This window comes from Dendrobates tinctorius, unplaced genomic scaffold (assembly GCF_039654945.1).
Source record: "Dendrobates tinctorius isolate UK_male_01 unplaced genomic scaffold, ASM3965494v1 ptg000019l, whole genome shotgun sequence".
NCBI classification, from domain to species: Eukaryota; Metazoa; Chordata; class Amphibia; order Anura; family Dendrobatidae; genus Dendrobates; species Dendrobates tinctorius.
In genome coordinates this window covers 58,238,592-58,262,663 of record NW_027361687.1, presented here as the reverse complement: position 1 = coordinate 58,262,663, position 24,072 = coordinate 58,238,592, and the positions used below count along the sequence as shown (strand labels likewise).

The following is a 24,072-nucleotide window of genomic DNA, read 5'->3' as shown; positions in this document are numbered from 1 at the left end:
TCGCTTCTATTCTGAAGTTCTCTTTTTCACAAATCACATTTATGTTTCTCTTATAACCAAGCATTTTATCCAGCCTTCTAGGTTATGTAGCAGATCACCACTGGACATCCTGTTTACCCTCCTTATGGACTGTCTTGTCGACTTTCGTATTGAAGCTGGGTCCCCCCCCTGCTGCAGATTCTTCTTGTTAATATTTGTTTGTTTGATGTGTTCATTGTTATTTCGAAATTCATGCATTGGTGCCATCTTTGTCATTTACAGCAGATTCCATACACATCTTATCATATGACCAGTCAATTCATAGTAGATAGTATGACAATAGCTTCCTGTAATGTGAAAGGTTTGAACTCCCCAGCCAAGAGGAGCCAGATTATGCAGCTCCTAAAGAAAAGTAAAACAAAAATCGCCTTTTTCCAAGAGACGCATTTTAAAACAGGCCGCTCCCCTGACACATCCCGTTCTCTATTCCCCATTTGGTTTTAGAGCAACAGTTCTTCTGTTTCTAAAGGGGTCAGTATCGCATTATCTAAAAATCTTCTTTTCCAATGGAAAGACACGCTCTCGGATCCAGAGGGCCGCTACATTATAGTAAAATGCTTATTGGCTAACACAATGGTAACCTTATGCAACTTATATGCCCCCAATAAGCGGCAAGACCTGTGGCTGTCCAAAACTTTAGAGACACTCTCTCTATTTAAGGAAGGCTTACTAATAATAGGGGGAGACCTCAATGTTACTCTAAATTCCTCTTTTGACTCATCCTCGGGAGCTAAAAATATCTCGCAAAAAGCAGTTAAGAAGTTTCATATCGCTCTGAATTCCCTAAACCTGATTGATCCATGGCGGACAAATAATCCAGACACGAGAGACTACACTTTCTTCCCCCCCCCCGCACAATTCTTATCAGAGGTTGGATTACTTCTTCATTCAAAACCATTCACTCTCTTTGATAAAGGGAACCCATATAGGCACAATCACACTATTAGACCACGCGCCCATACATCTAGATATTACTACCGCCTCGCTTCCAAAGCTCATGGGAACATGGAGACTAAATGAAACCCTTCTGGACAATGACAAAAATCTCAATAAACTTAAAAACACATTAGAACAGTTTTTTAATGAAAACATCCAACCGGATGTCTCCTTCCTATGGTATGGGAAGCCCACAAGGCGGTCATAAGAGGTGAACTCATAGCTCTAGGTCCATTTGCCAAAAAAAGTAGAAATAAAGAAATGCTTTCCATTCTCCATCAAATTAATACTCTTGAAACTGTACATAAAAAATCCTTAGCAACCCAAGCTCAAGAATCCCTGAAAACTCTGAGCAATAAATTAAAGGATATCTTAAATATTCGCTCTGCAAACACTTACCTAAAATGTAAGCAGAAATTTTATATGCATGGCAACAAAGGGAGCAAACTCACTTTCTCGCTTTCAAAAAAACAGATAGATCGAGCATTTATACGTAAAATCAAAAATGAAAATTCCCAAACAGTTTCCAAGACAGCCGACATAGCCCACGCATTTACGCGATACTATGAAGCCCTCTACAACCTGCCCAGGCCCGCTTCAATGAAAGACCCCATGAAGGCAGAGGAAAAAACTTCTGCTTTCCTTTCTTCTATTGACTTGCCAAAAATTAGTCCATCTGACAAAGACATATTATTAGCCCCAATCACTATAAAATAAATACTAGACACCTTAAAATCAGTACCTAAGGGCAAATCGCCAGGCCCTGACAGTTTCCCTATCATATATTACAAAATATTTGCTGATATTCTTGCCCCACACTTATCTAATCTATTTAATGAACTTCTAAAAGGCACCCCTCTACCCAAACAAGCGTTGGAAGTTTTCATATCTATTATACCTAAGGAGGGGAAGAATCCTGAGCTGTGCAGTAGCTACCGCCCAATTTCCCTTTTGAATACAGACATCAAACTCTGACCAAAAATCTAGGCCACCAGATTAAGTGGCCTTATACCCAAACTGGTCCACCCTGACCAAACTGGATTTGTAAAGGGGAGGGAAGGGAAGGACAACACAGCCAGGATTCTCCACTCCATTAATCATGCATTAAAAACAAAAACTCCCTTAATCCTTTTATCTACGGATGCCGAAAAAGTCTTCGATCGTGTAAATTGGCACTTGATGGAGAAGACACTTGAAAAGTTTGGGTTTCCCAACAATTTTGTTAAAGCCATATATTCTTTATACTCAGACACGTCGGCCAAGGTAAAAATTAATGGAATATACTCCCTGTCCTTCGACATTAGAAACGGCACTCGACAGGGCTGCCCACTCTCGCCCACTCTTTTTATACTAGTAATAGAAACATTAATACAATCAGTACATCAAAACCCAGACATCAAGGGATTAAAAGTTAAGCACACTGAGCAGAAATGTGCAGCCTTTGCTGATGATCTGCTTATCCTTATCACTAACCCCAAAGTAGCTGTGCAGCACTTAATTGAGCTATTCCACAAATTCAGCAAATTATCTGATATCAAAATCAACTGGGACAAATCAGAAGCATTAAATATATCGGCTCCGTAAGAAGACATCCTCTTCCTTACGAGCACGACTCCGTTCAAGTGGCCGACACACCACATTAAATATTTAGGAGTATTCCTCACCAAGAATCCCTCAGACCTATACAAAGAAAACTTCAAAAAACTGATCAATGCAATCGAGGTACAACTAAAGTCTTTTGATCACCCATACGTCTCCTGGTTGGGAAGGATAAACATAATAAAAACATACATCGCTCCTAAGTTATTATACACAATGTCCATGGTGCCTATTCCACTCCCGAAAATTTTCTTTTCTTCCCTCAGGAGAACTATTTCACAATATATCTGGAAGTTTAAAAAATCAAGACTTTCCCATAGATTTCTTACTCTCCCGACTTCACATGGGGGATTAAACCTCCCAGACTTAACTTCCTACCACAAAGCCATTCACATCAAAAGGTGGCTCGGACTTGCACATGCCTACCTATCCCAGAATCATAATAACCTGGAATTACTCCTCCTTGGGAAAAATACACATCAGAATATCTGGAACGAGGTATCTCCCCCCGCACATTTAAAAATAGATCCAATTACCCTGACCACATTAAAAATTAAAGCTGACTTAAGTAAAACTTGTACGACATCTGAAGGGTTACCTGCACTCACACCCATCAGTATTATACCCTACCTTCTAAACCCCAACTATGATGACATCTTTGATTTGTGGTGCCACCTCCCATCTCAACCTATCTCTTAGCTAGACTTGGGAAAGGTTTCGTTATCAGATATCTGGTCTGAGGACGCTAGCATGTTCCCGAAGAACTTCATAAAAATGGCCCATGCCTCTGAAATCTTATCAAAATTCAATGCTAAATACACTAAGATCAGAGGCTGGTCCTGGTTAGACGTGCTCTTGAAACTACCTATGCCTATTCCGGGTTTGTTCTCCAGAATAAACAAAAATATTGTTTCCTCTTCTAGTCCATCAAAACCAGTTTGCTTACTTTCATGGGAGAAAGAATTGGGAATTACATTATCAGATTCAGAAGCACATAAGGTTCTGGCCAATTCAAAAGGGTTCTCCAGATGCACCTTATTACAAGAAAACTCCTACAAGATCCTCACGAGATGGTATAGGACACCTGAGTTTCTACATCATCTTGGATTAATTGAGTCTAAATTGTGTTGGAGGTGCGGCTCGGGATTAGGCAACATGTCACACATCTTCTGGACCTGTCCCCTCCTGAAAGATTTTTGGTCAGGGGTCAACAAAACACTCATGGATCTAAAATTGATATATGGAAACCTCTCTCCAAAGGAGGTATTACTTTCTTGCCCCACTTCAGACTGCAAGCTAAAAAAAACATGGCCCTCTGGCCCTAATGTTGAGTGCAGCTAAGCACTTAATCTCGTCACACTGGAAGAGTACATCTCCACCTCCGCTTTCAGAATGGTTTGAAAAAATCAAACTAATCTACAGATTGGAGGAACGCTCTAGTTGGGAAACCCACTCACATCCTCTCTTTTTAAAAGCTTGGACCTCCTGGAGGCAAAAATTTGCCTCTACTTAATCTTTCAGATCCCTGGGTCCTTCCGGCCTCCACTTCATATAAGCAACATCCCTACAACAGGTCTATACCCCTTAGTTTGAGGATAATACTTACCTTCACATTTCATATCTCTTATCAACAACACTAAAGTCTCACATGAATCCTTTGGTCTTGTACTTATGACAATCACTCTCTTCCCTTGGTACCTCTCTACCCCAGTGCATAGTATTTAACACTATTGAACTCGTTGTATTTCTGTTGTAAGTCTTGGTTCGACTATGTTGGTTGAACTTATTTCTCTTGCACTAAATGGCTTATTCTATTGTCAATGTTATTCTAAAATGTACTCTTCAGCTGTACTGCCGCTAATATTGTTCTTTAATAAAGAAATAAATTATAAAAAAAAGAAAAAGTGCCATCCCGATTTGCATGAAAAAGTCCTTATCATTTTTTAAAATTTTCTCCTTTCTGCATAATTGGTCACTCATATTGTCTATTTTTTTTTAATATTTGCATCTTGTGTATAATGCACACATTTTACTCCATATATCTTGAAAGTCATGGTTAAAACAATTCAAGGTAAAATAAAGTTTAAAAATAAAACAAAAAGTTTTAAATAAAATTAAAAAATGGTACTTCACCTTCAGTAATTAGTGTTATCCCCTTATTAAAGACTTGAACTTTTCCATTGAAACCTGTGCAGTAATATCTCCCAGAATCCTGAGATGTCACATTGTCTATGACCAGATGAGTGATATTTTCCTGTGATCGAGAAGCAGTTTTTTGTGACTTATTATTTACTGCAGTCCATGCGTCTTGTTCTCTCCTGTGGTACCAGGTTATCAGTCTTGGTCCTTGTATTATACTGGAAACACAAGTGAAGTTCACCAAGTTACCCGGATCAGCAAAAACCACATCTTCGGGTTGATTGGCCGACAGTCGAGTTACTAAAACTAAATTATTAACATGTTAAAATTGTACAAAACTGAAAGAAAAAGTACAATATAATCAAAGTGGAACAAGGAGCAACCTTAGAGGCCTTCATGGTGTCAAGTGGAGATGTCAAAGACAAGAGAAAAAGAGAAGCTGGATGGCGTTGAGGACCAGATGGTGGGACAGGTGAGAGAGATGGTGGATATATATATATACTGTATATCTTATCACAAAAGAAAACAAATCATAAAAAATAGATTCAACTTGTGTTGAATTCAATTTGCCCCAAAACAAATTTGGACATGTCTATGAGAAATGACTGTATAGTGATAAGATCCTATAAGTCTAGGCTGGGCCGGTGGGGCATTGCAATCCAAATAATGAGTGCCACGTGGACATAAACTAATCATTTTGCTTTTGAGCATCATTTTTAGATAATTGTGCAAATTGCACTTTTGCTTCTAGTTCTGACTCTAGTAATATCAGAGAAAATTAACACTTTCAGAAGGTCCAGTGTCATATCAGATGGTACCATTGTCTTTGTTATTACAAAACACTACAAAAAAAAGTTGTGACATCTATAAAAAATTTCTCTAGTGGAGACGTTGGTTGCTTGGATTTTTTCCTGGTCTACTAAGGGTCAAAATATATTTTCCTGGAGGGAAATTTTGAAATTTGAAGGTTACAAAAATTTGCAGGTTCCAGCATTTGTCTATAAATCTATAAGACATAAAACTCACCAAATTTAATTGGAATATAACATACATTTCACAAAATAACACTTACGTTACGTCAGGTTCCATAGGCATAAAAATAGATCAAGCAGAAAAAAAACCATTTTATTTTATTTGTTGGAAAGAGAAAACTGATTTGAGGCCAAATTATCATCAAATTAATAAAACATAATTAAACATTTAATGGCAGAAAATAAATCATTTTGTTTGTTTTAATGGAGTATTGTGCATGGCAGAAGTTTTCTTTTTTAATTTAAATTCATATTAATTAAATGAATAAAAAGGGACCAATTAAATCTTGAAAACTTTTAGGTTTTGCACTCTGACTGTAGAATTCCAAAATAATTTTTGGACTTTAAAAAATGAGAAATGTCCCAGAAAGGGGTTAAAAATAAAAAAAAACTAATAAATTCATCCAACGCTCAGCTGTCTTCAGTCAGGGAACCAGTATGCTTTTCACTGGACCATTCAAGGTGTCTACCAGGCATTATAAGATGTTGACAATGCCGGGTGCTAAAAAATGCTAAAGATAGCCCTAGATGACCAAATCAAAGAAAATGACCAGACTGGAGAAGGGCTACATGATGGGACAGGCGAGGGTTAAGAGTCTTTTATTTTACATACATTATTTTGTTTTAGGATCTTAAGATCTCTTAAAATCTTAAGTGACCTCAGAAAATAATGTTGAACATTGAACATTCAATTTACTTTGAGCTGCGAAATTGGAAATTTGGCATATTCTTACATCAATATCTGGTATTGATTATTCATTGTAAAAAGTTTTGAAAATTTTCAAAGAAAGCAAAATTTGTGCAAACATTTCCAGATACAGCAACACAAAAAAATACAGATGCAACACTAACAAACGAAAACAAAGTAGTGAAAGTTGCCGCAAAATTAGAAGAAATTGTGAAAATTAGATTAATGAAATAATCTTAAATATTTCTTTAAAATAATATTAAATAATTGTAAACTTTTACCTTGAATTATAACGAGCAGTATAGGTGCATCCATATTTTGAGGTTGCAGAGTCTCGCCTGGAAGCTCACAGCAGGCGTCTTGAAGACAGAATGTATGGTATTTTCATGAGTGTTCAGGCTTTCACTTAGACTTCTGGTAACTACTGAGTCCTCCTTCTTCCGCTCCTTATCAAGTGGTAAGTAATGTTTGTCTAAAATAAACCTATAAATAGCCCTGCTTCAAGTTATTTTATTCTAAAAGGATATTTTATCTACTTCCGCGGTGAATTATGGCACCCTTATGGTAATAAAATAAGCAAATAAGTGGTAAGAAGATTGACAAACCAGGATTTTTAGAGACTATCATTGTGCAAATTGATTCAATGAGCATCAAATTCATTAAAAGTTTTACAAATTTAATGCATCCTGATGAATTTGAACAATTTGCCCATATGGTTTGTATGAATTGCCAAAAATAACCGCTACCATTTTATACGTTGCAGAAGATTGCATCAGCTAGAGAAGCATCACTTGTACTTGGGAAGGCTTCCCCCTAGTGCCTTGTAGCTATAGAATCATAGAATTATAGAATGTTAGAGTTGGAAGGGTCTTCAAGGGTCATGGTTTCCAACCCCCTGCACAATGCAGGATTCACTAACCCATCTCAGACAGATGTCTGTCCAGCCTCTGTTTGAAGACTTCCATTGAAGGAAAACTCATCACCTCTCGTGCCCGTTTGTTCCACTCATTGATCACACTCACTGTCAAAAAGTTTTTTCTAATATCTAATCTGTATCTTCTCCCTTTTTAGTTTCATGCCATTGCTTCTAGTTTTTCCATGTGCAAATGAGAATAAGGATGATCCCTCTACACTGTGACATCCCTTCAGATATTTGTAGACAGCTATTAAGTCTCCTCTTAGCCTTCTTTTTTGCAGGCTGAACATTCCCTGATACTTTAACCATTCCTTCTAAGACGTACTCTGCAGTGAGCTCACCATCCTGGTAGATTTTCTCTGAACTTGCTCCAGTTTTTCAATGTCTTTTTTAAAATGTGGTGCCTAGTATTGTGGACACTGAATTCCAGTATGTGGACACAGTATTCCAGATAAGATCTGAGCAAAGAGGAGTAGAGGGGAATAATTACCTCATGTTATCTAGACTCTATGCTTCTGTTAATACATCCTTGAACTGTGTCTGTTTTTTTGCTGCTGCATCACACTGTTGACTCATGTGCAGTCTGTGATCTATTACTGTACCCAAGTCATTTTCTCATGTGCTGCTGCTTAATTCTATTCCTCTCATTCTGTAGATGTAATTTTTGTTTTTCCTGCCCAGATGTAGAATCTTGCATTTCTCCCTGTTAAATACAGTTAGGTCCATATATATTTGGACAGAGACAACATTTTTCTAAATTTGGTTCTATACATTACCACAATGAATTTTAAACAAAACAATTCAGATGCTTTTGAAGTTCAGACTTTCAACTTTCATTTGAGGGTATCCACATTAAAATTGGATGAAGGGTTTAGGAGTTTCAGCTCCTTAACATGTGCCACCCTGTTTTTAAAGGGACCAAAAGTAATTGGACAATTGACTCCAAGGCTATTTCAAAAATAGATGTGGGCAATCCCTTCGTTAAGTCATTCTCAATTAATCAGATAAAAGGCCTGGAGTTGATTTGAGGTGTGGGGATTGCATATGGAAGGTTTTGCTGTGAAGGAAACATGCGGTCAAAGGAGCTCTCCATACAGGTGAAACAAGCCATCCTTAAGCTGCAAAAACAGAAAAAACCCATCCGAGAAATTGCTACAACATTAGGAGTGGCAAAATCTACAGTTTGGTCCATCCTGAGAAAGAAAGAAAGCACTGGTGAACTCATCAATGATCTAAGACTTTGGCGCCCACAGAAGACAAATGTGGTGGATGATCGCAGAATAATCTCCATGGTGAAGAGAAACCCTTTCACAACTTCCAACCAAATGAACAACACTCTCCATCAGGTAGGCGTATCAATATCCAAATCTACCATAAAGAGAAGACTGCATGAAAGTAAATACAGAGGGTTCACTGCACGGTGCAAGCTACTCATAAGCATCAAGAATAAAAAGGCTAGACTGGACTTTGCTAAAAAACATCTAAAAAAGCCAGCACAGTTCTGCAAGAACATTCTTTGTGTAAGAGAATGGTCAACTATAATATACTGAGCGGCCATGATGAATCAGGCAGCCATCTTGTTAAAGTTAGAAAAAAATTACCTTTGCAAAAGAACTAATAAAATGTACTTTGAAATGGAGGATGTGAAATGAGATCATATCTGCTATTATCCCTGGCAGGCTTGTATAAATTAAAATTGGATCAATAGGGGAATGGGGTTAACAAATATATGGTCAATGTGTGTATACGTGATAGTCTTGGTAGAAGAACAAACTCATTAAAATGTCAAATGCATGAATTTATGGATCAAGCCTGGAGGCAGGGATAAGATTAAGGACAGTAGCTATAGATACCAAAGACTTTTATGGGTTTTAGTGTTGTTTGGGGAAACGTTAATTAATGTCTTCGCATTATGTCATTATATTCTTTGTTTTATACTATATGTTCCTCTAGAATTATCATGTAAACGCCTTAGAATTATCATGTAAACGCCCTCTGCGGCAAAATGCATTTTTCTCTGTTTGTATTATGTATGAAAAAACACCCATAGTTTCACCCAGAGCCTTTTCATCGCCAGACTTCACAGCGAATCTCTGCCCATCTGATTTCCTGTTTTTGTGCCCGCATACTTCAACTTCACTGACTATATGTCCTGTTCTGCCGTGTATCTCTTAATATACTTCGACCTCAGCTTGATAAGAAGATGGTCTGTATTTTTGTCCGGCTCTTCCAGCTCTCAGTAAGGACTTTTTCTTTCAAGTGGCGATTGCCAGCCAGGAGGAGCGGCTCCGGAAAGCTGCCTCCAGAAGAACCACAATTAGAAGAATTTGTAGATGAGGGCTTGGAGGTTGGTAGAGTGAAGAAAAAACAAAAAACACGTATGGACATACGTTAAACCATTCAAAGGAAGCCAGCCTGAAGGAGAACCTCTCATGATCGCTCCGAATCCGCCTGCCCTGATTTTTTATAAGAAAACTACAGAAGAAAAAGACTATAAAAATATATGTGCAACTAAGAAGGAGTTATTTACAAGGACGTGAGAACTTTTTTGTGCCGGGTAGCAAGAAGCTTTAAAAGGGCATGGGGATATGCTTGGCAAGCGTAACGAGTGAGGCTGGAATCATGGCTGCACCTCTTTTGATATTTTTGGTCGACCCAGTCTGCAGCAAGGTCTTCCATCCGATAGAGATGTGAGTATCTAACTTTGCTTAAATTGCATTTGTTGATACTAGAACAGAGTAAAATTCATCCTTGCAGGCCACTGTAAATATAGAGTGGTTATGGAAGCAGGCAGAGAAATATGCTGGCACACCCCAGCTGGAGGGGGTTAATGTGGAAACCACATGGTTAAATTGTATGCATTGGTTTACCAAAGAGACCAGGGAACTAGATAGAAAGAATTCGCTAGGGAAGACTAATAGCCGAGTAGCGGCTTTGTGTATGACAGTCATAACTTTTGATCAATCTCTTGATAGACAGCCTACACCGCAGTATGTATATTGGATCACCCAGGGTGGGACAGTGTATGGGGAGAGATTAGAACAGTTGAATGAGACATTAAAGCAAGCAGAGGAAACACAGAGGGAGGGGGTTGAGTTGCAGCCTTTGAGAGCACTTATAGTACAGATGGGGTCTGCAGTGCAGAAGTGCGGGGCTGATGCAGAAACAGTCTCAGAATGGAAATCAATGATAGGAGACTGGCTGAGAGAACATACACACACACACACAAGATAGATTGTCCTGGCAGCTTCATCACATGCAAACATAGTTGAGTAAAGAGTTGGCAGAAGAGGAGGGAAGAGATGAGTCATCCCAGGTAGACTTTAAATTTGACGCTGCTGCTGCTGCTTCTATCCCGAGAAAAATCCCTGGCTAAATGTCCCTGGTCCATCTTAAATTTGTTAAAAATTTGCCTAATTGGGAGGAAAGTAAGGGAGTGTTTCGTAATGTTCTTGGTTTTCAATCATGGCTAGATAAATTCCAAATTGGATCTAGGGAGGATGCTTCCCGTTATTTCATGTCTTTTGTGCCTTCTGAGTTCATGTCCCATCTTAAAGCTCAGCAAGCAAAAGGGATTCAATATGATCTGACAGAACCACAGGGGAGAATGAAGTTTGTGATCTCACAGAAGTGAGGGGTAGAGTTGAGCGAAACGGGTCGGTCATATTGAAAAGTCGCAGACTTTCGCTGAAGTCGGGTTTCATGAAACGAAACCCGACCATAGCGTGAGGTCGGCCACGAGGTCGGCGACCAGAGCACCCTTTTTCAGCCAATGATTGAGGACGCACACTGTGGACAACGCGATGACATAGGCATCGGTCACCACCATCTTTGAGAAGGGCATGCAAGTGATTGGCTGGCTTTGTGCGGCATCACAGGGGCTATAAAAGGACGTGAACGCCGACCACCATCTTACTTATGCTGATCTTAGCATAGGGAGAGATGCTGCTGTTGATTCTGTACGGAGAGCGTTAGGCAGGGAAGAAGAACCAAAAAAAGTTTCTGCTCTTAGCGATTTCCACCTACAGCACACCAGTTAGTGTGCAGTGACAGGGGAGGCTCTATTTTTGTGCATCAGCTCTGTTGGTTATTAGGCTGCCTTGTAAGGCTCCCTGATAGCTGCATTGCTGTTTGCACACTGCTGTGCAAACTGCTTTTTAAAAGCAAAAATACTTTTCTTCCTCTTTTCTGCACAGTTACCAAGCGTTCATTTTTCCACCCTTTTGTGTGTGTACTGTGCAGCAGTCCTGCTTATTAGGCTGTCTGTGTCCATACTTGGACTGAGAGCATCATTGTCGGCATCCTCAAATCTCTAATCTCAAATTCTCACCAATCCTATAGACACCCTCCACCTTGTCATACACCATCCAATTTCAGCCTGTTACATTGAGGTGTAATCTCTCCTGGGCCAGAGACAATAGTTCTGCGTCCTCAAATCTATAGTGAAATTCAAAATCTCACCAATCCTATAGACACCCTCCACCTTGTCATTCACCATCCAATTTCAGCCTGTTACATTGAGGTGTAATCTCTACTGGGCCAGAGACAATAGTTCTGTGTCCTCAAATCTATAGTGAGATTCCAATTCTCACCAATCCTATAGACACCTGTTGTGAGCTCATCTGTTCATTCACCTTTTGTGTCTGAGGATCTCCCTCTTCTGGTGAAGGAAGGTAGTGAGGCTGATTTGGATGAAAGAAACCAAACACCTGATCAGGTGGATTGTGACTGGGTAACAGGAACTTCAGACTGGATATAAGGCAGCCGACGCCCTTCTGAGTGGCTGGTGATTTCTCTGCTGGATTCTTGGAGACCAGTCTGATTCCTGCTTCCCAAAGGTAAGTTTTTTCTCTGCTATTGAACTTATTAGTTTTGGTTTTGTTTACCTTGTTTTGGAGTTCAGCCATCCCCGGCTGGGGGTGTGCTGGATTCTTATTCCTTGATCAGTGTTCTCTTTTGCTCTGCTTTCAGAATATTCTGAGTGCTGACATAGGGTTTGAAGTCTAGTGACTTCAGGGTCCTTTTTGCTTATCAGTTGCGTTGGTAATATTTTTAGCAGGGTTTTCTCGGATTGCAGACAGCAGCTTTTCTGTCCTGTCCATTTTAGTTAGCTTGGGCCCCATCGTTTGCTCATCCTATCTTTCTATCTGTGTTAGTGTTTTCATCTTGCTTCACCGTCATTATATGTTGGGGGCTGCCTATGGCTTTGGGGTCTGCTCTGGGGCTGTCAGTTTTTCCCTTTTCTCTCTTTAGGCTTATTTAGATCTCCGGCTGTGACGAGGTGTCTAGGATCACCATAGGAACACTCCACGGCTACTGCTAGTTGTGTGATAGGATTAGGGGTCTGCAATCCGCTAGTTTCCAACCTCTCTGATTTTCTGGGCTGAGCTTGCATTTTTGTTTTTTCCTCCTCGGTGACTCAGTCATAACAGACACCCTACACCTTGTCATACACCATCCAATTTCAGCCTGTTACATTGAGATGTAATCTCTACTGGGCCAGGGCCAATAGTTCTGCGTCCTCAAATCTATAGTGAGATTCCAATTCTCACCAATCCTTTAGACACCCTACACCTTGTCATACACCATCCATTTTCAGCCTGTTACATTGAGGTGTAATCTCTCCTGGGCCAGAGACAATAGTTCTGCGTTCTCAAATCTATAGTGAGATTCAAATTCTCACCAATCCTATAGACACCCTACACCTTGTCATACACCATCCAATTTCAGTCTGTTACATTGAGGTGTAATCTCTACTGGGCCAGAGACAATAGTTCTGCGTCCTCAAATCTATAGTGAGATTCCAATTCTCACCAATCCTTTAGACACCCTACACCTTGTCATACACCATCCAATTTCAGCCTGTTACAATGAGGTGTAATCTCTACTGGGCCAGAGACAATAGTTCTGCGTCCTCAAATCTATAGTGAGATTCAAAATCTCACCAATCCTATAGACACCCTCCACCTTGTCATTCACCATCCAATTTCAGCCTGTTACATTGAGGTGTAATCTCTACTGGGCCTGAGACAATAGCTCAGCGTCCTCAAATCTATAGTGAGATTCAAATTCTCACCAATAGTAGATACATCTTCTACCTTGTTTTACAGTACCATATAGCTGGTGGTATTTTGGGTACATTTTCACAAAAATGAGCAAGTATGGTGGAAGGCGCCATGGAAGTGGGCGGGGGTTGCCAGCTGGTCCCGATGGTGGTGGTGGTGTTGCATCTGTTGGTAGTGGCAAAAGCACAATAGCACCTAAGGCAGGAGGTGTTGAGCCTGCGTCATAGTCTGGCTCCACAAGGCCTCGAAGGCTCTCTTTTCTGGGAGTAGGTAAACCACTTTTAAAGGAGGAGCTTCAGAAACAAGTTTTGGCTTACATTGCTGACACAGCCTCCAGCTTTCTCGCCTCCTCTTCTGAAATTTCAAAAAATAAAATCACTGAGTCGTCATTGGAGGCTCCTGGTCAGAAACAACACCTTTCCTTGTGTCCTTCACCCCTACCAAAAGTGAAGGATGTGGCAGGCCACACTACCGATTAATCCATGGAGCTCTTTTCACATACCATGCCTGGGTTAGCAAGTCAAATCGTGAATTCCCCAGTCCAAGATGAATCTGACATGGAGTGCACAGGGGAAGGTGCACATGAAATTGAAGAGGAGGTGATGGATGACCCAGCCCAGTTGTTGACCCAGATTGGCATCCATTGGGGGAAGAGGGTGCCGCTGCCAATAGCTCAGAAGGAGGAGGATGATCCGCAGCAGGCATCGACATCGCAACAGTTGTTATCTGGCAGGCCCGTAGCAGTCCAAAAACGGTTTACAAAAACCAAAAGAGTTGCAGGACAGCTTGGCCAGACGGTCAAGTTAGCACAGCGTGCAAGGCCTCAAAATGTCCTCCATTGTAGGAAGAGTGCAGTGTGGCACTTTTTTTAACAAAATCCTAATGATCAGGCAAAGGTTATCTGTAAAAAGTGCGCAAAGACCTTTAGCCGAGGGAAAAATCTGAGAAATTTGAATACCAGTTGCATGCTTAGACATTTAACCACCATGCACTTGCAAGCGTGGACGGACTATCAAACCTCACATACCACATGTGCTCCTGCTCCGAATGAAGGTAGTCAGCAACGCTACATCACTTCCCCCACTGTAAGCCCACCGGTTAGCACACCACCAGCAGCAAATGTTGAGCTGTCGTCGCAAGGCCAAAGCAGTCAGGGAATAACAATGTTATTGCTACGAAAGACTGAATCTAGGCCATCAGCAATACCACCAACACCATCACCATCACCAACCCTCTGTCAGTCCACCATGTCCACCGCTAGCTAGTTCCACCATATGCAGCTCGCAAGTCCAGCTCACCCTACCAGAGACTCTGAGTAAGACAAGAAAGTACTCATCCTCTCATCCACGTACTGTTGTGAGTTCATTCTCTGGTCCACCAGTTGTGAGTTCTCCTTCCAAGCTCCCTCTGGTGGTGACAGGAGGAAGTGAGGCTGATTTAATCGGCAGACATCTGCCACCTGAGAATGAGGATGATGATTGGACCTCAGGAATCTCAGATTGGATTTAAGACAGCCGACGCCCTATTCTGGTGCTGGTGATTCCTTCTGGCTTGTCAGTTCTTGGTTTTCAGCTCTGTTCCAGTCATCTAAAGCTAAGTTTTTCTGCTAATATTCACACTTGATTTTGTTGGTCTATTCAGTTTTTTGTGTGGTCAGCCAGCCCCGGCTGGGGCTGTGCTGAATTTCCACTCTTATTTATCTGAATTTGCCAATTTGCTTTTTTGTCCCTTATTAGATTGGCCTCTTTTTGCTCTGTCTCAGAATATTTCAGAGTGCTGATATAGTGGGAGCAGTCTAGTGACTTCAGGGTTAATTTTGCTATCAGAAGTGTTGGACATTATTTTTGTAGGGTTTTTTTGCAGATTGCAGACAGTGTCTTTCCTTTCCTATCCTTTCTAGTTAGTTTGGGCCCCATCGTTTGCTCAGCCTATTTTCCTGCCTGTATTTGTGCTTTCATCTTGTTTCACCGTTAATACTTGTGTGGGGGCTGTCTTTCTTTTGGGGTCTGCTCTGGGGCAGTTAGTTTTTCCCTTTTCATGCTTCAAGGTTATTTAGTCCTCCAGTCGTGACGAGGCATCTAGGATCATCGTAGGTACGCTCCACGGCTGCTGCTAGTTGTGTGGTTAGGATCAGGGATCTGCAATCTGCATAGTTACCAACCTCTCTGGTTTTCTGTGACTTAGCTTGCTTTGCCTTTTTCTCCTCGGTGACCCATTCATTACAGAATCACCAGCCATACCGCAGATTCTAGGGTACTCAAAAGCAGGAAAAAGTGGTTTAAAAGAAGAAAAAAAAGAAAAAGAAAAAAAGTGTCAGAATTTTTTTTTTTTAATATTTTTTCCTCTTTTTTTTCTGGGGTGTAGGAGGATTTTTTTTTTCCTAATGGAGATTAAGCAATTGTCTGATCGTGTGGAGCAACTTGTTGCTGAAGTGCAGGGAATTTCTGCCTATCTTGCTCATTCACATGCTGCTGAACCTAAGATCCCTACTCCTGATGTGTTTTCTGGGGATCGATCTAGATTTCTGAATTTTAAGAATAATTGTAAATTATTTCTGGTCTTGAAGCCTAACTCATCGGGGAGCTCTGTGCAGCAGGTTAAAATTGTCATCTCCTTGCTGCGCGGCGATCCCCAGGATTGGGCCTTTTCTCTGACACCTGAAAATCCTATTCTGACTAATGTGGATGCATTTTTTCAAGCCTTGGAGTTGTTGTATGATGAACCTAATGCTGTTGATCAAGCTGAGAGAACCCTGTTGGCATTAAACCAGGGTCAGGATTCTGCAGAGTTATACTGTCAAAAATTCCAAAAGTGGGCGGTCCTTACTACATGGAATGATAGTGCATTGGCAGCTCTCTTTCGGAAGGGTTTATCAGAGACCGTAAAGGATGTTATGGTGGGATTTCCTGTTCCCTCTGGTCTGGATGATTCTATGTCATTAGCCATTCAAGTTGATCGGTGTTTACGTGAACATAAAACTACACAGGAGACACTGCCACCTTTTGAACAAACGTCTGAACCTATGCAATGTGATGGGGTTTTGTCTAGGGCACAACGTCAGGAGTCTAGAAGGCGTAATAAGCTGTGTTTTTTCTGTGGAGACGCCTCTCATACTATTGCTGTCTGCCCTAAACGAGAAAAACATTTTGCACACACATTTGCTGTGGGCAGTGTACAACCTAAGTTTCTTTTGGCAATTACTCTGATCTCCTTATCCACGTTTTCCATGAAGGCTTTTGTGGATTCAGGAGCAGCGTTGAATCTGATTGATTTGGACTTTGCTAAATGTTGTGGCTTTTCCATGACGCCTCTGCGGACGCCTATTCCTTTGAGGGGTATTGATGCTACTCCTTTGACGGAGAATAAACCTCAGTTTTGGACCCAGGTGACAATGCGAGTTGCCCCAGAACACCAAGAAAATTGTAAATTTTTGGTGCTGCATAATTTGCATGATACTATTGTTCTGGGTTTTCCTTGGTTGCAAACTCATAATCCAGTTTTGGCTTGGAAATCTGGGTCTGTGGTGAGTTGGTGTTGTCAGTGTGTTCTTAGGGACGCTCCTGTTTTCTCCACCTCTCCTCAGTCTCATGATATTCCTGATTATCTAGCCGATTTTTCTGATGTATTTAGTGAGAGCAAGTCTGCGTCTTTGCCTCCTCATAGGAGTTATGACTGTGAAATTGAGTTGATGCCTGGGTGTAAATTTCCCTAGGGTCGGCTTTTCAACTTACAGTACCCGAACATGACGCTATGCGATCCGATATTAAGGAGTCGTTGGAGAAGCGTCATATTAGACCATCCTCGTCACCTTTAGGTGCTGGATTTTTTTTTGTGGCCAGTGATCTCGCTACATGTGACACAAAGCGGCGACCGACCTCCCCGCTGGATATCACTGATCGTGCTCGAATGTCCCAGGACATTTTCTGATCGTTGGTGTCCCGCTGGCCAGCATGCATCGCTGTGTTTGACGCCGATGAGCGACCTCGTTGGTGACGCAGAACTCAGGGATGCAGGCATGAGTCGTCAGAATAGCTGCTGTGTGACAAGGCACCAATGACCGTCGAGGTCGTTATAGGGATAGCCGGATCGTTGCTGCATCGTTGAGTAGATCTGTCTGTTTGACAGCTTACTAGCAACCATTTAGCGATGCACCAGCAATCCTTACCAGGTCGTATCGTTGTCTGGATCGCTAGTGCGTCGCCTAGTGTAACGGTACCCTTAGCTATTCCTCCTATCATTGTATCGTCTGCAAATTTGATTAGTTTACCTTCAGTTCCAGTATCTAGATAATTTATATAAATGTTGAACAACACTGGGACCAGAACAGGGCCTTGTGGTACCTCACTTGAAACACTCTTCCAATTGGATGTGGAACCATATATTACCACTCTTTGAGTACAATCACTGAGCCAGTTATGAATCCATCTAACCGTAGCCATGTTAATCCCATATTTGGTAATTTTTTCAATAAAGATAGTATGAGATACTTTATCAAATGCTTTCTGTCCAAGAAGTTCTGTTAGAACATCTAGCCATTGGACCTTTACTGCCCTCTTTCAGAGTCCATTAAAATCTGTCTTTCTGAAGTCCAACTGTCATGATCCAGGCCGGGTTTTGTATCCTGTCTCTCTTTCCCAGTCGGATCATGTCAAGGGTTAACTTTTCTTTGCCTCGTTCTGACATCAGGTCAGCTATTTCTCTCCACTGCATCCTGCAGGTGGTGTCAGTTATAGTTTTTGCCTACGGCATGTGTAGCTAACTCTGTGTACCCTGATTCATCCTGCTGCTTTTGCTGACGCGACCCATGTCTCTTTAATCCCCTCTTCCCATCCCGACTCTGTGCTTCCCTTTAGTGTTAGGACTCCCTGGTTCTTGACTTCGCTTGTACTCTGACTTGCTGTTTTGTCTCTTGTCTTTGGCATATATGCTCCTGATTGGCACTGACCATTTTGGCTTGTTTCTGACACTGTGTTTGCTTATTCTTTTGGTACTGCGCTAAAGACTATTATTGACCTGGCTTGTTTTACTATCTTCTGCCACCTGTTGGTGGCCTTGCTGCTGCGTTGCAGGTCTGCTCTTGCTGTGTGCAGTCCTCCCTCCACTCCATTGCCATCTAGTGGAGCTTGCTTCTACCTGCATTGCAGCAGCGTGACAGTGACATTATAACTGACCGTAGACAGTTTTTTTTTCCTTGCTTCTCTGTTTATGGATCCGCTCCGTACCTTGGTCTGATGATTATGATGCAGGATTTGTCTGTGGAACATAGGGCCCTGGCTATGCCCCATAACCAACTACGGAGAGAGCTTTCTGTGACAGTTAACACCCTTCAGGGTTCTATTTCCCAATCTACCTGTAAGTACTCTCACCCTGTAGATGTCTTGCTACACTCTCCTGAGCCTATGGTCAATCTCCCAGATATATTTTCCAGAGAAAAGGAGAAATTTCTTTGTTCAGGGAGAGTTGTAAGCTGCTGTTCTCTCTTAGACCCCGATCCTCTGGACTTTTTCTTTACCTGCATCTGCCCCTGAACGTATGTCTGTGGATAGGTTCTCTGAGGTCTTAGGACTGATTTTTGACAAACTGGACTGGGTCAGGGTGTCAGAGGACACAATCATGGGTCTGTCCCAGGGTAAGTTCACTGCCGAACAGTATTGCTCAGCGTTTAGGCTATGGTCTACCAAAGTGAACTTGGACGACTATGCCCTAAGATGTCAATTCAGGAGGAGACTGTCGGATCATCTTAAGGACGCTTTGGCTCTCCATTCACCACCCAGCTCCTTAGAGGAGGCTATGAGGCCATTCATATGGATGGGAGGTTGCGGGAGAGAGGTGTAATACAGCAAGAGGTTCCGTTACATTCGGCTAACTCTATTGTGGTACCTCACATGGAACCTATGGCGTTTGGAGCCACCAACCTCAAGGAAAAGGAGAGGAGGCCTTGACAAGAAGGGAGATCATGTTTTTATTGTTGAGATCCTGGACATTGGATAAAGGACTGCCCCTCTCACCTGCCGACTAACAAGTAGCCGAGTCTGGGTGATTGCTGAGGAGATCACCCAGACTCTCAAGTACCCTTTTCCTAATTTCAAAAAATATTGGAGGTAGAATTTTGTTGTGGGAGTTGCTATACACCCACTTTAGCTCTTGTGGATTGTGGATTGTGCATGAACTTTATTGACTCTTAACTTGGTGACCAAGTGTAAGTTAGGGACAGTTAGGCTTGAGACTCCAATTTATATTATTGCCATTGACAAACACGACTGGTTAAGAATGTTGTTAAATTTGTCTTGAAGGAGTTTCTCCTCCAGGTGGGTTCCTTGCATCAGAAACGTATCGCATGTTATGTCCTGGACAAGCTTCCAGCAGGACTGGTGTTGGGATTTCCTTGGTTACAGTTACACAACCCTGTTATAGACTGGGAATCTCGGGATATTGTAAAATGGGGACCTAATTGTTCTAAGGGTTGTCTTTCTACTGTACTTGTGTCATCCGTTAATCTGGAGGGTATTCCAGAGTACCTGATGGATTTTATGGATGTGTTTTTTGAGGCTGAGGTCTTACCACCACATCGCCCTTTTTATTGTACTATTGATCTGATTCCGGGTGCTAAATTTCTCAAGGCACGTTTGGATAACCTCTCTGGCCCGAAGCGTACCGCTATGACGGAGTATGTCTCAGAAAGCCTCCGTAAAGGTCACATTCATCCCTCTGTCTTTCCTGTAGTTTCTGGATTCTTTTTTGTAAAGAAAAAAGATGGTGGTTTACGCCCATGCCTTGATTTTTGGGAATTAAAGGGAACCTGTCACCCCCTGCAGGCGTTTTTAAGTAAAAGAGCCACCTTGTGCAGCACTAATGCTGCATTCTGTCAAGCTCACCAGAGCTCACCAGAGCAGTGGGTGCAAGCAGGACCTGTGATTATTTCAGCACCATGTGACCAGTAGGGGCGGAGCTAAGCAGGGCAGTAGTGCAGCAGGCACCAGAGTATGAAAATTATGATCCTTAAGGGTTCTCAAATCAAACTCATATATAAATCCCTAAAACAATACTTTATTATTAAAAACCACAGATGTGGTACACACTGGAAAAATGTGACAGTAATAGAAAAAATGAAAAATAGGTGTTCAAAATTAAACCCACACTAGGGTAACCCCTACGAGTCCCTATTAGGTAACTATGCTGTACCCTGCCTGGCTGCGGAGGTTGGCACCCTAAGGGGGGAACGTTGTGGCGCCCCCGCTCACGATGGCTATCCCTGGGGGCCCTGATAAACCCTACAGCCACTGGTGGTCCCTTCTACCCAATGTAAGGGAACCCCTCGTTCTAGACAGAGATCAGACCTGCTCTATAGAGGACCCTGTGTCCCAAAAAGAGAGGTTAAAAACAAATTAGAACACACATGGCATAGAGTGGCATATTGAAGTCCCACAAAAAGATACAGACAAACTTCAAGGCAGCCCAGTGGGGTATCTCAGTTCAGATCATGCCTAATTCTTATATACAAAATAAGGAGAGGCATCTTTTACAAAAATCGATGTAGAAATAGCTGAAAGATGCCATCAATAGTCTCCCACTAATGAAAATATATGGGAAACGCAGAGCTGCAACAGCGGTACTTATCTGCGTTTTTCGCCACCTGCCATCAATTTATAAATGCCTCAACGCGTTTCGCCTTCCAGGGCTCATCAGGAGGCCCGATGCTACGATATTTCGTGTCCAATATAGGTGCAAATAGCTTACCGATATTCCATAGCTCTCCACTCTTATAATCTGCCGCGCAGAGCCTAAGCTCCGCCCACTGCAATCCCATTGCCTCTTGCAACACCACCCATTTTCTGCTGCCCCAATCGGTTACCAGGTCTCTGATGCACCGTCATACTAACCAATCGCATGTCCTCACACACAGGGTTCCCCATAGCTCCCCTGTCATCCTGGCTTAGATTGGTTTCTGCACCTAGCCTGCATGCAGCGTCACTGCTGACTCACCAATCCCATATCTTTAGACGGAGAGTCTCTCAGCAATCACCGATCACTGCGCCCAAGGCATAGTATCATCTCTGCACATTAACCCCATATGTGCAGCAAACGTTCCACAGACCAGGCGTATATACCCACATCGCTACATTTAAGAGCTCATGTCTGACGATCTCATTTAATGTGTTATATTGATCATGATAATTAGCGTTCTGCTTGATATATATATATGTATACAAAACCGCATCATCGCCCACAGCAATGTGAGCAGGCGTCTACAGCTATCCATCTCAATATATGTAAACAACATATGATGTATATACCTTTTAATATGAAACTACCCCATCAAGTTCAAAGTATCTAATCTCCCAAGATAATCACTGTGAGGCAAAAATATACAGATATCTATCTTCAGATAATCTATGCAATCTAAAGATGATCCACACTGAAATAATATGCAACCGCCCCGTCAAAGTAATATAAAGAGGCAGCAAGGGTTCAGATTCAAAAATGCTCCTGAATCCTATAGGGATATATGTCTGCGGCAGTAAAGAGGGACTTTCTATATAAACAATATTCCACGCCAATACATGGAGATTCCACTACAATAGGGAACCAATAGAACAAAATCAAGGAGGCTGGTATCCTCTAGAAGAGGAACATATAATTCAATTGTGGCTCATAAGAAACAGGCATATGACAATTGCTCATTCAGCCCTCTCGGTTCGAGTGACTCCATCCTGAATATCCATTCACACTCCCTCCTAAGCATCACCTTATCCACATTTCCTCCTCTTGGGTTTAAATGGACTACTTCTACAGCACAGAATTTTATGTCACCAAGATCACCATTATGATACATCCACATGTGCTTTGCGAGCGGGGTTTCTCTTTTATGTCTGATGTCTCCAAGATGTTCTCCTACTCTTCTTCTGAATTCTCTCCTGGTCTTTCCTATATAATTTTTAGGGCATGAGCATGTAGCCATATAGATGACCCCTGTGGTTTTGCAGTTTGAGAAGCCACGATGAAAAAATATCCTACCAGTGCTCGCACTGCAGAAAGACTTCCCCGGTCTCATATAATTACAAAAACTGCAGTCCCCACATTTAAAAAAACCACATGGTCGCCTATCCAACCAGGTACCACCAGCCAATGGTCTCCTATATTGGCTGTGGACCAACATGTCCCTAATAGATCTACCCTTTCTAAAGGTTATGTTGGGACGCTCGCCAATTATATTCTTCAAATCTGGATCCAACCTGAGGATATCCCAATGCTTAGATAGGACCTTTCTGACCTCCTGATGGTTGACGTCAAATGTCCCAATTACTCTTATTAATTCCGTCGAGTCTTTAATCTCACGTTTCTGCAGCAATTTAGACCTATCTGCTTTTCTTGCAAAATCATATGCAGTGTCTAGAACATGTTGCGGATATCCCTTGTTCTTAAACCGACAGAACATATCCCCAGCTTGCCTCTGGAACAGGTCATTCCTGGAGCAATTCCTCCTCAACCATAGGAATTGTCCCTTCGGAATACCTCTCTTAAGAGGGACTGGATGGTGGCTCTGCCAATGTAGTAAGCTGTTCGTACTCGTAGGTTTCCGAAAAATACTAGTAGAGATGCCTCCCATCCTATCTTTCTGGATTTTAATGTCCAGGAACGGTATTTCCGTTTTCCGAATTTCTGAGGTAAATCTCAAGTTAACACTATTTCGATTCAACTCTCTCACAAATTCTTCAAATTGATCTTTATCCCCTGTCCATACCATGAAGACATCATCTATGAACCTATACCACAGAGCAATCAAGCAGTGCCACCACTTCTCCTCTCCTCCAAAAACGATAGTCTCCTCCCACCAGCCCAGAAACAAATTTGCATACGAAGGGGCACAAGGGCACCCCATCGCGGTGCCCCTGAGCTGGTGGTAGAATTTGCCATCAAAGCAGAATGCATTATGGGTCAATATAAACTGCAGAAGGGAGGTCAGAAAACTATTGTGCCCTCTACACGCTATGGACCTCTGACTAAGAAAATGTCCCACGCCTTTAATGCCCACATCATGTGGTATGTTACTGTAGAGTGCTTCTATGTCAATGGAGGCCAACCAAGCATTCCCTTCCAGATGAACGCCCTCCAATTTGAGCAGTAAGTCTGAAGTATCCCTCAAATATGACGGCAAACAAACCACAAAGGGACGTAATATCTGGTCAATATACAGGCCACTATTCTGCGTCAGCGAATCCACACCTGATACAATCGGCCTCCCCTTCAGGGGATTCAGGCCCTTATGTATCTTTGGTAATGCATAAAATGTGGCCACCAAAGGGAACTTAGGAAGAATAAAATCAAATTCAGTCTTAGAGACCACACCCTCTGCTAAGGCCCCATTAAGGATCAGCCGCAGTTCCTCTCTATACGAGGCCATGGGGTTCTCTTTTAGCACCTCATATGTTGAATTGTCCTGCAGTATAGCATAGCACATTTCACGATATTCAATGTGGTTCAGAATTACCATATTACCCCCTTTATCGGAGGGTTTAACCACTATTTGATCATTTTTCTTTAAAGCCTCAAGTGCTAATCGCTCACTGGTCAACAAATTATCCTTATTTTCCCACTCCGGTCCTACTAATTTCTTCAGGTCCCTCTCCACCAAGCTGGCAAATATATCGATATTTCCCA

General features: G+C 41.9%; 1 protein-coding gene across 1 annotated transcript in view; it reads right to left on the bottom strand.

Annotated features, from left to right (window-relative positions):
• LOC141082974 (uncharacterized) overlaps positions 1–21,630 on the bottom strand; it is a 59,506-nt gene extending 37,876 nt beyond the window's left edge. The window contains exons 1-3 of the mRNA XM_073567067.1: positions 21,151–21,630; positions 6,714–6,791; positions 4,708–5,019 (exon numbers count right to left, since the gene is read on the bottom strand). Of these exons, the coding sequence (XP_073423168.1) occupies positions 4,708–5,019; positions 6,714–6,791; positions 21,151–21,220 (460 nt within the window). The 5' untranslated portion in view covers positions 21,221–21,630. The remainder of the gene's footprint in view (positions 1–4,707; positions 5,020–6,713; positions 6,792–21,150) is intronic.
• Positions 21,631–24,072: the final 2,442 nt, after the last annotated feature.